This window comes from Lipophrys pholis, assembly GCF_963383615.2.
Source record: "Lipophrys pholis genome assembly, chromosome: 11".
In the NCBI taxonomy this organism is placed as follows: domain Eukaryota; kingdom Metazoa; phylum Chordata; class Actinopteri; order Blenniiformes; family Blenniidae; genus Lipophrys; species Lipophrys pholis.
This window is the reverse complement of record NC_137631.1, coordinates 775,392-790,972: the sequence shown is the minus strand read 5'-3', so window position 1 is coordinate 790,972 and position 15,581 is coordinate 775,392. Positions and strand designations below refer to the sequence as shown.

Sequence of the window (15,581 nt, the reverse complement as noted above, 5' to 3'; positions counted from 1 at the left end):
TCTTTCGTTCCCTCTTTCGTTCCCTCTCTTTCGTTCCCTCTCTTTCGTTCCCTCTCCTTCGTTCCCTCTCTTTCGTTCCCTCTCCTTCGTTCCCTCTCCTTCGTTCCCTCTCTTTCGTTCCCTCTCCTTCGTTCCCTCTCTTTCGTTCCCTCTCTTTCGTTCCCTCTCCTTCGTTCCCTCTCTTTCGTTCCCTCTCTTTCGTTCCCTCTCTTTCGTTCCCTCTCTTTCGTTCCCTCTCCTTCGTTCCCTCTCCTTCGTTCCCTCTCTTTCGTTCCCTCTCCTTCGTTCCCTCTCCTTCGTTCCCTCTCTTTCGTTCCCTCTCTTTCGTTCCCTCTCCTTCGTTCTCTCTCTTTCGTTCCCTCTCCTTCGTTCCCTCTCCTTCGTTCCCTCTCTTTCGTTCCCTCTCCTTCGTTCCCTCTCCTTCGTTCCCTCTCTTTCGTTCCCTCTCCTTCGTTCCCTCTCTTTCGTTCCCTCTCTTTCGTTCCCTCTCCTTCGTTCCCTCTCTTTCGTTCCCTCTCTTTCGTTCCCTCTTTCATTCCCTCTCCTTCGTTCCCTCTCTTTCGTTCCCTCTCCTTCGTTCCCTCTCTTTCGTTCCCTCTCTTTTGTTCCCTCTTTCATTCCCTCTCCTTCGTTCCCTCTCCTTCGTTCCCTCTCTTTCGTTCCCTCTTTCGTTCCCTCTTTCGTTCCCTCTCCTTCGTTCCCTCTCCTTCGTTCCCTCTCCTTCGTTCCCTCTCTTTCGTTCCCTCTCTTTCGTTCCCTCTCCTTCGTTCCCTCTTTCGTTCCCTCTTTCGTTCCCTCTTTCGTTCCCTCTCCTTCGTTCCCTCTCCTTCGTTCCCTCTCCTTCGTTCCCTCTCTTTCGTTCCCTCTCTTTCGTTCCCTCTCCTTCGTTCCCTCTCTTTCGTTCCCTCTCTTTCGTTCCCTCTCCTTCGTTCCCTCTCCTTCGTTCCCTCTCCCCACTCATGTACTCCAGTAGCCCGTTAAGAAATATTAACGCGTACACGTCGGTGACGTTACCATACAACACTTCTGTTTTTGAAATATTCCTCCCTTCATTCAGAAACACCGTCTAAACGGGCCAATAGCTCCTTAGCTTAGCTTAGCTTAGCGCAGCTTAGCTTAGCATTAGAAATAGGCGCAGGAGTAACAGCTAACTTAGTTTTTTTCTTCAATAAGTTTATATGTATAATTTTCTTTACAAAAAACAAACAAACCACAAGACCTTTATATTTCAAGTATTCTTATTTTCAAGCCAAATTCAGAAAAAAGGTTTTTGCCTGATCGTTTGCAGGAAAGTTGTTACGTGAACTTTTGGTGAATTAATCGCCAGATGCTATCTATCCTGGAATATAATCCAATTAGCAGCTCACTGTTTTCCTCATGCTAAGCTAAGCAAATTAGCTTCTGGTTCTAGTTTTATACAAAAAAATTAGATGTCTTCCAAATGTAGATTAAATTTTTTTCGGAATTGTGTTTTAACCTTTTTTTTTTTATGTTTTTGGAAACGAGCGGCAGCTAAAGCGCTAGTTTGCTTAGATTACCTTAAAATTAGACGGGAGGAAAAAAACTGCTCGCCTACTTTCACTTTATATAACTGAAAAAATTACTTCGAACTTAGGAAGGGAACACTTATTTGCTTCTATAGAAAGAAAATATATATTCGGTTATGTCAAGGCCGGAGCTTTGCTCATGCTAAGCTAACTGCTTTCTCTAGTTCTTTTTAAAATGAGGCTTCGTTCTATATTTTGGCGGGAAAACTCATTTGAACTAAAATCCTCGCTCCAGGAGAATTAGTTCAGCATTACAATTTTAAAACAGCTTTTCTAGCTTAATCCAGGAGCAACAAACCCGCGTTATTCGACGTCTTTAGCCGATTGAGTGACGCTTATTTTGACGTTTTAACTTTTGGCGGGAAAATCTCCTAATAAGATTTGCTTAAAAAAGTAAATTGATATCCTCGCCTAATTTAAAATAAAAGACCCAGCTATTAATAAATCAGTGGCGCACAGAGGAACATATATTTTTAAAAGATGAATTAAAGTGTTTAACGATAAGTTGGTTTTTTTTCCAGTAGGAATGAAGTGAATCGTGATATTAATCGTTATTCACTCATTTCACGCCTGATTTTGTGACTTTATATTTCACACGCCTTTACAATTCCATCTTACCGATTTTCACTCATTTTAATTTATTTTAATTGTCGTCACGATCTTTTGAGTTTCTACGACTCCTTGTACCTCCGAAGTGCCTTCTTCTTCGCGGATCCCCTCGTCTTCATCGTGTGGCGTCGCTGTAATCTCGATCTGCAGCGGATCGAGCGGCTCCGCCCTCGTTTCCCGGAGCTCCTCCCCGTGTTTGCGTGCCTCCATTTAGCCGTTAGCATTGTGGTGAAGCACGATTCCTGTTGAGTGTCTGTCCTGCATGCGCAGACGCCGTCAGACCGCGTGTGCTACTCCAACCCGCCACTGGGGGGCAGCGTTGTGTCTTCAGTCAGGTGACATTTGAGGTTGATGGAAATATTGTACTTTCCGAGCTGTTTGTGTTTAAATTCTCGGTGATGCAAAAGTGTTTCGCGATTTTAAATGTCTGACTGTAGTTTTTGTTTTGTTTTGTTTTTGGGCCTCCGCTCGCGCCACTGTTAGCATACGATATCGTGCGCGGTGTGACCACGAGTCCCTCCCAGCTGACTGCAGTATTTTGATCGACTTCTTGCATGTCGTCGGACTCCGTTTTGGACCGTCTGTCTGTTGAAGTACCTGATGACCACGTTCCTCGAAGTATTGATCTGTATATTTGTAATTTATTGTACTTGCTGCTCAGCACGAGCCGTTTGCACTACATTCAGCCTCATCCTCTCCGTTTACACACCAATCCTGCTTTTAGGTTGAAGTTTACGGAGGCTCCAAGTGTTTGTTGTTTTTTTTATTTAAATGCTCTAATAAATGAATATCAACATGAATAAACTGTACGTGATATTAATCAGCCGACGCTTTGAGGTGGAGGAGTAAAGCACGTCCAGGTGAGCGATCGCTGTTTGGTCTTTATCACATTATAAAGAGTTTATTTCATGTTGTACTGAAGACAAACCTTCTTTATGTCCTCCGAGGTGTGCTTATGGTAAAGACTCAGCAGTGTAGGGTGAGACGTGGAGCGCTAGTGGACGACCAATGAGGAATAAGTCGGTAAGTTGTGTTCAGGAAGATGTGTTCTGGTCACTGTCGGCCCGGTCCAAACCACTCCAACATGACCGGGGCCTTTTTCTTTTTCTTTCCTTTGTCACCATGACTCAAACTGCTGCAGTACATACGCCAGGGCTATAGGGGGTGCTGGAAGAGAAATTCACCAAAAAACTGAAGAATCATCTTGTCCGTCCGCTCGTCAAAGCCGAGGCGGCGTTTTTAAAATTCCCCTACTCTAGAACCAGTTTTCTAAAATACGAATTTCTTGGCTCCTAAAACGAAGCTACTGATGCTCGTCGCTTTAATCAGCCAGATGTTGGGTTTGTGGATTTCTCAGGCCGCGTTTACACGTACCCGGGCTTTTATAATACCGGATATTTTCCCTCTACGTTCACAAAAAAAACATCATCGTTGACGAGGACCCTCATATCCCCCTGGTGCAGAGCTGCTATGAGCAGCCAGGCCTGCAGGGGGCAGTGGAACAAGAAGCATGAAGCCAGGATAGCCAGTCGGAGTCCTGGGAAAAACACAACGTCACCAATTGTGACATAAATCTCCACCTCCACGATTTTAAATGAAATCTGAGACGGAGTTTTTCTACATCTCCACTGTGGACGGAGTTTTTCTACATCTCCACTGTGGGCGGATTTTTCTACATCTCCACTGTGGGCGGATTTTTCTACATCTCCACTGTGGGCGGATTTTTCTACATCTCCACTGTGGGCGGATTTTTCTACATCTCCACTGTGGACGGAGTTTTTCTACATCTCCACTGTGGGCGGATTTTTCTACATCTCCACTGTGGACGGAGTTTTTCTACATCTCCACTGTGGGCGGATTTTTCTACATCTCCACTGTGGACGGAGTTTTTCTACATCTCCCCTGTGGACGGAGTTTTTCTACATCTCCACTGTGGACGGAGTTTTTCTACGTCTCCACTGTGGACGGAGTTTTCATAGGTCTCCACTGTGGACAGAGTTTTTCTACATCTCCACAGTGGATGAAGTTTTTCTACATCTCCACTGTGGGCGGATTTTTCTACATCTCCCCTGTGGACGGAGTTTTTCTACATCTCCACTGTGGATGGAGTTTTTCTACGTCTCCACTGTGGGCGGATTTTTCTACATCTCCACTGTGGGCGGATTTTTCTACATCTCCACTGTGGACGGATTTTTTCTACATCTCCACTGTGGACGGAGTTTTTCTACGTCTCCACTGTGGACGGAGTTTTTCTACGTCTCCACTGTGGACGGAGTTTTCCTAGGTCTCCACTGTGGACGGAGTTTTTCTACGTCTCCACTGTGGACGGAGTTTTCCTACGTCTCCACTGTGGGCGGAGTTTTTCTACGTCTCCCCTGTGGACGGAGTTTTCCTACGTCTCCACTGTGGACGGAGTTTTTCTACGTCTCCACTGTGGACAGAGTTTTTCTACGTCTCCACTGTGGACGGAGTTTTTCTCCGTCTCCACTGTGGGCGGAGTTTTTCTACGTCTCCCCTGTGGACGGAGTTTTTCTACGTCTCCACTGTGGACGGAGTTTTTCTACGTCTCCACTGTGGACGGAGTTTTTCTACGTCTCCCCTGTGGACGGAGTTTTTCTACGTCTCCCCTGTGGACGGAGTTTTTCTACATCTCCACTGTGGACGGAGTTTTTCTACGTCTCCCCTGTGGGCGGAGTTTTTCTACGTCTCCACTGTGGACGGAGTTTTTCTACGTCGCCACTGTGGGCGGAGTTTTTCTACATCTCCACTGTGGACGGAGTTTTTCTACGTCTCCACTGTGGGCGGAGTTTTTCTACGTCTCCCCTGTGGACGGAGTTTTTCTACGTCGCCACTGTGGGCGGAGTTTTTCTACGTCTCCCCTGTGGGCGGAGTTTTTCTACGTCTCCACTGTGGGCGGAGTTTTTCTACGTCTCCACTGTGGACGGAGTTTTTCTACGTCTCCACTGTGGACGGAGTTTTTCTACGTCTCCACTGTGGACGGAGTTTTTCTACGTCTCCCCTGTGGACGGAGTTTTTCTACGTCTCCACTGTGGACGGAGTTTTTCTACGTCTCCCCTGTGGACGGAGTTTTTCTACGACTCCACTGTGGACGGAGTTTTTCTACGACTCCACTGTGGACGGAGTTTTTCTACGTCTCCACTGTGGACAGAGTTTTTCTACGTCTCCACTGTGGACAGAGTTTTTCTACGTCTCCACTGTGGACGGAGTTTTTCTACGTCTCCCCTGTGGACGGAGTTTTTCTACGACTCCACTGTGGACGGAGTTTTTCTACGACTCCACTGTGGACGGAGTTTTTCTACGTCTCCACTGTGGACAGAGTTTTTCTACGTCTCCACTGTGGACAGAGTTTTTCTACGTCTCCCCTGTGGACGGAGTTTTTCTACGTCGCCACTGTGGGCGGAGTTTTTCTACATCTCCACTGTGGACGGAGTTTTTCTACGTCTCCACTGTGGGCGGAGTTTTTCTACGTCTCCCCTGTGGACGGAGTTTTTCTACGTCGCCACTGTGGGCGGAGTTTTTCTACGTCTCCCCTGTGGGCGGAGTTTTTCTACGTCTCCACTGTGGGCGGAGTTTTTCTACGTCTCCACTGTGGACGGAGTTTTTCTACGTCTCCACTGTGGACGGAGTTTTTCTACGTCTCCACTGTGGACGGAGTTTTTCTACGTCTCCCCTGTGGACGGAGTTTTTCTACGTCTCCACTGTGGACGGAGTTTTTCTACGTCTCCCCTGTGGACGGAGTTTTTCTACGACTCCACTGTGGACGGAGTTTTTCTACGACTCCACTGTGGACGGAGTTTTTCTACGTCTCCACTGTGGACAGAGTTTTTCTACGTCTCCACTGTGGACAGAGTTTTTCTACGTCTCCCCTGTGGACGGAGTTTTTCTACGTCTCCCCTGTGGACGGAGTTTTTCTACGTCTCCCCTGTGGACGGAGTTTTTCTACGTCTCCACTGTGGACGGAGTTTTCAGGAATCTTGCTTGTGGCGAGTCGGAGCTGGTTTATGTGGAAATGCTGAGAAATATCACAGTTTTTCTAAATACCCAGGTACGTGTGGAGGTGGCCTCCGTTCTTTTTATGATCCGCATCGTCGTCTTCAGTTCGGGTGTATCTCTGTGGCAGCGTTACAGTGCCACCTACAGGCCTGGCAGATGTACTACATCATTTTGACTCGTTTCCCGTTTAGACAAGAAGCTTTTTAAGAACGACGTGGAGGAAAAAGATGATTTTGTCACGTGGCCATGACGTTGGTTTGTGAGAGTTCTGCAATGAGTCGGACTTCTGTTCCACGATGTGACGGAGTTCCTGACCTTTTTTTTCATGTGAACAATCGAGAATGAAAAGAAAATCTTCCATTTCCGATCAGCACCCGATGATGGATGGATCAATAATCAGCAGGATGACTAATATCACGTAAAGATTCATCTGGGATCCATTGGCCTCGCCTTGGTTTGTCCAGATTCACCATGAAGAAACATCGGAGACAGAAACCCGCCAAGAAAAACAGGAAGTGGCTGAGAAAGATGGAAACTTCGTGTAAAAACTTCAAAAAGAATAAAAATTATTCACAAAGATTTTCAAATCACTAAAACACAAAACAAACTTAATAAAATGACTGTGAAGAGACTAAAAATATATATATATATACAAGAACGGAATGAAATTTACAATAAAACGTTGGAAAAGTTTGTTTCTCTTTTTCACAATAAAACTCCGGATTCTAAACAACAAACTGGAAGAAAAGACAGAAAAGAATGAAATAAAAAAACTATGACACATAAAGGACAAATCCCTGCAAATGGTGTAGAAATGTACAGAAACAACCACAGAATCTTCAAATAACCACAAAAATAAGCAAAGTGGCGACGAAACAGGAAATGAACCAAAAACTGAGAAAAAATAAAGCTACTGATCAGAAAAAGAAAAAAACAAATGAAAATACCAAAAAGAAGACTAAAGACTAAACTGATGGAAAATGACTAAAGTTTCACAAAAGAACCACAAAGAGACAAAAACAAACAAACAAATGAAGCAAAACGGGACAGAACTGATCAGAAACACCAAAATAAAAGCATCGAGCCACTGCAAACAAGCTACAAAATAAAAGACTGTAAAAAGACAAATGAACCTTAAAAGATTCAAACTGCAGGACAAGAGGTCGATGTATAAAACTTCTGCAAGCACAGAACAAGAGGAGGAAGAGGAGGAGGAGGAAGCTGAGTGTGAGCAGGAAATGGTTCAGATTTAAATAAAAGGAAATAAATGTGTTTTTTTTGGTTATTTAATTTCTCCTAACAGTAATTCTTGGAAATATATTTTATATTGTTGGAGAGTAAATTTCTCCTTTAAATGTGAGAAGGATCAAAGTGTAAATGATTAAAAAAAGACGGAAAGGAACTCAGAGTTCCTCTCCGCGTTCTGAGTAATTCTCTTCTTTTGCTCTTCTCTTTTCTTGTTCAGTGATGGACGCGGAGAGCCGCGCCCCCCCTGGTGGTCACATCGGGAACTGCTTCACCTGAAGTCAGCCGGCGAGTTGAAGGGAGGAAGACAAACTGCAGAATCACAGATTCCAAAATCTGAGGTCATTAAAGAAAGTCGCTTCGTTTTCAGCGCTTTGTGAGGATTTGAAGAAGTTAAGGTCCAGGTGAGTCTGAGGGAGAGTAATCAGATACTCTGGGGGGGGGGGGGGGGGGGGGGGGGGTCAGGCGTTAATCTCAGATCTGTGCTGCAACACCCAATCACTCTTCATTATTATTATTAGTTTAATGAATAAAGTTGTTTTGACACTTTAACGAGGCCGTGAACGCAGCATGATGCATTCATTGACCCTGCGGAGACTGCAGCTTCATCAAAAATGGTGTGTGTGTGTGTGTGTGTGTGTGTGTGTGTGTGTGTGTGTGTGTGTGTGTGTGTGTGTGTGTGTGTGTGTGTGTGTGTGTGTGTGTGTGTGTGTGTGTGTGTGTGTGTGTGTGTGTGTGTGTGTGTGTGACATGCAACTCCTCCTCCTCCTAGATTAAGTGTTAAATTCAGGGTGGTCTCAGTGTGTGGTGGTAATCCTGCTGCTGTGTACATGTCCTTCGTATACACACACACACACACACACACACACACACACACACACACACACACACACACACACACACACACACACCCCGTCCCGGTGGGACAGCCTGTGTTTGTTTGGACTTGTGGAGTGATGTTGGATTCGAGCTCCGTCAGGATGGGAATGTTTGTCTTTTCAGGGGACTTTTTTTCTTCTTCAGTATTTTAAGGGGGGAACCGAAGGAGGACACTGTCACTTTAAATATCCTAAATATTTGTTTCTGTGTGTTGCACTGCTGCTAAATAAACATGCAGGAATAATCTCAGTGTTTGTGTTGAACATGCAGCAGGCGCTCTGAGAGCAGGAGCATAAATATCTGCAACACAAACTGTCAGCAGATTATCAACACGGAGCCATCGTCCCGGATTAACGGTGTTCAGCATCTCAACTGCAAGAAAGTCAAGAAAATACCGGAGACAGCTGAATAAAAAACACCTGAAATGGATCCGAGCTCTTTTATTGATCACTCAGGCTTCACTAATTCTAAACTAAAAGCAATAATCTGATAATCTGAGGTCAATATTACAATAAATACATTTTAAAGAAAAGTTCTAATACTCAAGTTTTGTAACTAGAAAGAAATTTACAGATTAAAAGAGTTGATAAAATGATATTTATATTTAAATAGATCCACATTAATCCAGTTTTTCTTGAAGTTAGTTTCTTGTTGGACATGCGCCACCCAGTGGTCTTCAACTGTAATTTGTGTACGAATGTGAAACTGACTTCAACTGAACGTGTCAGAAACACTGCTCGTTTCTGAGTCGTGTGTGTGTGTGTGTGTGTGTGTGTGTGTGTGTGTGTGTGTGTGTGTGTGTGTGTGTGTGTGTGTGTGTGTGTGTGTGTGTGTGTGTGTGTGTGTGTGTGTGTGTGTGTGTGTGTGTGTGTGTGTGCGCGCGCAGACTGTTTATGTTGAGAGTGAAAAACTATAATAAACACGTGGATTAGAGTTTGTTTGAAGCAGAGCTGTGAATGGTCGGATTATTTAAAACACACATGGACACTTCACAGAGCTGCTGACACACACGCACACGCACACGCACACGGTTCCATCACCATGTACTATGAGTCTTTACAGGTTTCCTGATGTGAGGTGTGTGTGAGTAATAGATTATATGTGTAGAACAAGTTCCATTAAAGCTGAAAGCAGCAATGAACATGAACATCAGATTATAGAGCATCTTCCTCCTAACATCCAGATTATAGAGCATTTCTCGAGACGGGGTGCGGTGCGGCGTGGTGCGCGGCGTGGTGCGGCGCGGTGGCGCGGCGTGGTGCGCGGTGTGGCGTGGTGCGCGGTGGCGGTGCGGCGCGGCGGCGCGGTGGCGCGGTGCGGCGCGGTGGCGCGGTGTGGCGCGGTGCGCGGCGTGGCGCGGCGGCGCGGTGCGTGGTGTGGCGCGGTGGCGCGGCGGCGCGGTGCGTCTCCTGCGGGTGACTGATCGCCGCGACACGACCATGACTCAGCCTGATGGAAGCGTCTCGGTCCGGCGGTGTAAACACTTCCAGAGTCGCACAGGAAGAAACTGCTCCTCTAGTCCTGCTCTGTTTGGATTCAGCCAAACGCACACAGAGCGACCGCAGAGAGGCACAGACCGAAGAGCCATGAGAACATTCAACTAGAACCAGAGGAACAAATGACCATAAATGTTCCCGACAACCACGAAAACCGTCAAAGAAAAGACAAGAAAAAACACCCTGCAGAGTCTAAAAGTACCGATACAACCACATACTACCACACACCACCAATACATCCAAAATAACAACAATAAACAACAACAACAACCACAGAGACACAAAACGAGCAGAAATGTAAACAAACATACAAAAATAATCAAACATACAAAAATAGTCACCAAACAGAAAAAACAAACAAAAAAAAGACAAACAACCACAAAAGGAGCATAAACACATGATTACACCAACACACACAAGATTAACACATTTTGATAGATAAAACAAAATTTACACACACACACACACACACACACACACACACACACACACACACACACACACACACACACACACACACTAGACCCACTCAGTGTGTTTAGTAACACAACAAATATGAGGGAGAGGATTTCCTTTGTTTCTGAGCAGCTTTTTCTCAGCAGGATCACACACACACACACACACACACACACACACACACACACACACACACACACACACACACACACACACACAGGCTCCTCTCTGTTTTATTTACTGTTCGGACCAAAGGAATCCCACACACAGGAAGTTCTTCTCCTGCGTTTATTTATTCCTAACAAACATTCCCGGCGGCAGCCTGTCCTCCTGCAGCCTGTCCTCCTGCAGCCTGTCCTCCTGTAGCCTGTCCTCCTGCAGCCTGTCCTCCTGCAGCCTGTCCTCCTGCAGCCTGTCCTCCTGCAGCGTGTCCTCCTACAGCTTGTCCTCCTGCAGCCTGTCCTCCTACAGCTTGTCCTCCTACAGCTTGTACTCCTACAGCTTGTCCTCCTGCAGCCTGTCCTCCTGCAGCCTGTCCTCCTACAGCTTGTACTCCTACAGCTTGTCCTCCTGCAGCCTGTCCTCCTGCAGCCTGTCCTCCTACAGCTTGTCCTCCTGCAGCCTGTCCTCCTACAGCTTGTCCTCCTGCAGCCTCTCCTCCTGCAGCCTGTCCTCCTGCAGCCTGTCCTCCTACAGCCTGTCCTCCTTCAGCCTGTCCTCCTGCAGCCTGTCCTCCTTCAGCCTGTCCTCCTTCAGCCTGTCCTCCTGCAGCCTGTCCTCCTGCAGCCTGTCCTCCTGTAGCCTGTCCTCCTACAGTCTGTCCTCCTGCAGCCTGTCCTCCTGCCGTCCTACAGCCTGTCCTCCTGCAGCCTGTCCTCCCGCAGCCTCCTTCATCCTGTCCTCATGCAGCCTGTCCACTTGAAGTGGCGGTGTGAGCAGACTTCAGTGTGAGCAGACCTCAGTGTGAGCAGACCTCAGTGTCCACCACTGTTTTGGACAGAAACCTTCTGGCCTCGTGTGAATTTGTCGGTTTTACATAAACGGACGTGGAGGACAGACGGCAGATGTTTGTGTGATTGGAAACATGAATTCTCACTCATGTTCTACCCTGGCCGTCGTTCCACGTCTCAGGATCTCTCTTTGACTTTCAACACAAATACTTTGCTCCCTTTTGTTGGACGGGAATCGAACCTTCATCCTTCAGCTTCAGTGCAGCTTGTCCACTTTATGGCCACGATCAGAATCCACACTTCAGCTCAAAACACCAAACTGCTTCATCCTCCGGTCACTCCCAGGGATTTAATCCAGTCCTCACACTTCTGCACAGGCTGAGATTTGGATTGAAAGAAGGAAACTTCCTCTTAATGTCTTCAAACTATGTGAGTGAGCAGGTCATTAATAATCTACAAATTCAATCGGATAAATAATGATAATTACTGAGGTGAACAAGTGAAGAACAAAACCTCCCTGATTTCCATCTCATTGTAATGATTTATTATTAATTCAATAAGTACGTTTTTATTCTCGTGTCCTCACTTGCAGCACTTTGAGCTTCACAAAGTACTTTACAAATCAAATGTATTATTATTATTATTATTATTAACTTGCAGAAACAACTGAAGCATCCAGCCTGGATCGGATCTTAATTCCCCACTAATGTAGTTTAATAGATTAAAAACATTCTCATGTGACTTTGTGAAATTCAGCCTGAAAAACACGACGATGTCCCATGATGTCCTCCAGTTTGATGTCCTCCAGTTTGATGTCCTCCAGTTTGTCTTAATAATGCAGAGTAACATTTCTCACCGTCCAACAACGGGATTTTAACTCCGAGGTGTCAAACAGACGGCCAGCGGCTCCAAACCACCAGAGGTTTTAACTCCCATAATGCAACAGTTCTAAAAGACGTCTTCTGGACATTTCACTGATTTCAGAATGTCTTTACGTTGAGACTGTGAAACTATAAACATTATCGTCCTCCGCGCAGAGAGAAACACTTTGAACTGAAAGGTTATTACAGCGTTTTGTTACCGAGACGAGACGCCGAGACCCCTGGTACTACACATGTTAAATGTCGAGGGTTATTTGTCCCGTGGACGGACTGACGAGCTGCGATCTGCTGCTTCGTCTGCAACGCCGTGTGACACAGGAAAACTGGGATTGGTATACAAACGGAGCCGTAATGAGAGTTCTCAGGACGTTCAGTCTCACAGTCTCAAGAGACAAACTGAAGAACGTCCAACCATCAGAATCTTTACATCGCTCTCACACAAAACACTATTTCTGTCTTTTGTTGGTTGGAAATGAAACACAAGTTTATGATCTTCAATTATTTTTATGGTTTTGATCCATAAATAAATCATAGGAACCTTTTTGTTTCAAACTAAAATGTATTTCTGCAGTAAAATGAAGGATCACCCCTCCGAACATCAGATCATCAGTTCAAGACGAGTCATTCTGCTCGTAACAGAGAAACTAAAAGGTTTGAATCACTCTCAACATTTTGCTTCTCAACATTTTTGATTCGGTAAAAAGAAAATTCAATATTTTCACGACTGATTTTTGTGATTTTTCATGAATTTCAAAAGAATCGAACATAAATTGTTGCATATTTGGTTTAATAAATCTAAAACATTCTGTATTGTTTTAGTTAAATTAATGATGTGAAATGTGTTTTCATTGTGCCTGTAATTGTTTTTTGTTCAATCCAGATTGAAAGAAGTTAAAGATGCAGTTTGTAAATGCGAAGTGACGCCACTTGTGCGTTAGGTGGCAGTAGTGAGTCATTGCAGTTCAGCTCTTTTCTTATTATAGATAAATGATAAGATTATTCTGCGGGGTGAACATGCAAACATCAGTGGAATCACTTTGTGACTTTAAATTGATCTCACGTGCACATTGTTAAAGTTTTGAAGAAAAACTTTCCAGACTGAACCTTTAATGTCATTTCTCTCAGCAGGAAACAGGAAACACTCGCCTCTCACGTTCCCTTCGACTCCACAGGTGAATGATACATTTCTGAGTTGGTTTTCAGCTTTTCGACATGTTCAGGAGCAAATCGTGTGTTGAAGCGGGAGACGGTTTGGGAGAAAACAACCACAAATTAGACAATTACGCGCAAAGATGGCCTCTGGTGCCGCTGTGACTGTCTGTCAGTGAAGATGATGAAGATGAAGAGTTATCATATTTTAAACACTTTTACGCATCAGTGCGTAAAGTCTGTGCTCACTTGAAGTGCAGCACTTTGTCCGGGTAGGTGAGCGACAGGTAAGAGCAGAAGGGAAATCCCATCTGGTACAGGTGATGTTGACGCGCTCCGAGCAGCACGGACGGACCGAGAGCCGGACTCTGCGTCTCCGCGGACGCGCCGAGGACGCGGCCGCGCACCTCGTCCTCCCCTTTGGACAGGATGCTCTCTATGGTGAAACCTTTGGACTTATCCCGGCTCGGAACGGCTCCTTTTGGCCTCCCCAAGTTCGTGTTGCCTGCGCAGCTGACGGCGCAGAGCGGCCCGCGCTCCCGTCTCTCCCCCGGCGGGTCTGCGTCGTGCGCAACATCCAGCCTACATCCAACAAGCCTGGACTCGGGCTGCTGGGTGCTGTGCCTCCCTCCCACCGCACCGGGGGGGCCTGGAAGTCTCTGTCCAGCGGTGTTGCGATGTCGCTCCACGTCTTTCAGCTCGAGGAGGACGCTCGTCTCTGCGCCCTCGGCCGCCGGTGCCTCCGTCAGTCCGGGTCCAGGTTTCTGGGAGGTCTGCGGGTCCCTGGACGGTCCCGGACCTTTGACCCGCTTGTGTCCCGCGCTCCTGGACTCCGGACCCTCCTGCTGGCTCTTGGTCTTCCTCTTCCTCCGCCGGTAGTTTCCATTCTCGAACATGTCCAGACAGTTGGTGTCCAGCGTCCAGTAGCTGCCTTTGCCCGGCCGGCCCTTCTCCCGCGGAACCTTGATGAAGCAGTCGTTGAGGGACAGGTTGTGTCGGATGGAGTTCTGCCAGCCCTGCTTGTTGTCGTGGTAGAAGGGGAAGCGGTCCATGATGAACTGGTAGATGTCGCTGAGCGTGGCGCGCTGCTCCGGCGCGCTCTTGATGGCCATGGCGATGAGCGCGATGTAGCTGTAGGGCGGCTTCTGCGGCGGCTCATGGCGCGCCGCCGCCGGCACCAGGCTGAGCGCGGCGGGGACGTCCCCGCCGTACAAGTAGATGAGCGGGGGCGCGGAGAGGCTGAGAGCCGGAGACGGAACACCGAGCGCCGGCAGGCGGCCGTGGTAGAGAGCCATGAGGCCGGGCGAAGCGCAGGCTGCTCCCGGAGCTCCTCTCCTCCACTGACTGACTCCGCCGCCTCATGAGGGCCCCTGAAAAATGTTAATAATTGTTGTAGGTTTGCTGTGTGTTCTGTTGACTTTGCACTGGGAAATAAATTGTCCATCATAAACAGTCGGCGGTGTTCTCAGCCCACCCACATTAATTAAAATTTCATTGCGCTGAAAGTCCCCGGCGCTCCCCTCCCGCGCGCTCCAGCCAATCAGCACGCGCCGTATTCCCTCCTCTGTTTAGAGAATTAGTCGCTTGATAAGTCTGCCCACCCAGGGCGAATCAAGCTGTGTTTATTTGGAAAAATTTCCGGGCACCCAATACATAAACGCGCTGATGTGCTGTTTGAAATCTCACGTCCAGCCCTGACGCGCACACACGGAGAACAAGCAAACAGCGGCGGGCCGCGGCTCCGGGACCCGCTGCGGCTCCACTCCAACCAAAACAAGGTGGAGGAGAGCCGCGTCAGGCCTCCTCCTGCTCCTCCTCCTCTTCTTCCTCTGCCTCCTCCACCTCCTCCTTCACTTCATTCACCCCCCCCCCCCCCACCTCCGCCTCCTCCTTCACCTCCACCTCCTCTTCAACCTCCTCCTTCACGTCCTCCACCTCCTCCTTCACTTCATTCACCTCCCCCCCCCCCACCTCCGCCTCCTCCTCCGCCTCCTCCTTCACCTCTTCCTCCTCCTTCACCTCCTCCACCTCCCCCACCTCCGCCTCCTCCTTCACCTCCACCTCCTCTTCAACCTCCTCCTTCACTTCCTCCACCTCCTCCTTCACTTCATTCACCTCCCCCCCACCTCCGCCTCCTCCTCCTCCGCCTCCTCCTTCACCTCTTCCTCCTCCTTCACCTCCTCCACCCCCCCCCCCCCCACCTCCGCCTCCTCCTCCGCCTCCTCCTTCACCTCCTTCACCTCCTTTTCCTCCGCCCCCCCCCCCCTCCCCCCCCCCCCCCCTCCAGGGGCAGACACACGAACGGAGAACTCCTGAAGCCCCAAAACTCCACAAGGACCGGAAATAAACGCTCAA

The 15,581-nt window shown here is 47.6% G+C and overlaps 2 protein-coding genes across 3 annotated transcripts in view; one reads left to right on the top strand and one right to left on the bottom strand.

Annotated features, from left to right (window-relative positions):
- Nucleotides 1–8,722, top strand: part of kiaa0513 (KIAA0513) — a 29,897-nt gene extending 21,175 nt beyond the window's left edge. For both annotated transcript variants that reach the window (XM_080475751.1, XM_080475749.1), the window contains 2 exons: nt 7,636–7,819; nt 8,565–8,722. In XM_080475751.1, coding sequence (XP_080331877.1) covers nt 7,636–7,795 — 160 coding nt within the window. In that variant the 3' untranslated portion in view covers nt 7,796–7,819; nt 8,565–8,722. The remainder of the gene's footprint in view (nt 1–7,635; nt 7,820–8,564) is intronic.
- Nucleotides 8,723–13,176: 4,454 nt separating this feature from the next.
- On the bottom strand, nt 13,177–14,585 carry foxl1 (forkhead box L1). The gene has a single exon (XM_080474598.1). It carries the CDS (start codon nt 14,519–14,521, stop codon nt 13,472–13,474), a length of 1,050 nt encoding a protein of 349 aa, XP_080330724.1. The 5' UTR covers nt 14,522–14,585; the 3' UTR covers nt 13,177–13,471.
- Between the last annotated feature and the right edge of the window lie 996 nt (nt 14,586–15,581).

Coding starts and splice junctions, on each gene's coding strand:
- foxl1 (XM_080474598.1), bottom strand. CDS start 14,521: ATGGCTCTCTACCACGGCCGCCTGCCGGCGCTCGGTGTTCCGTCTCCG.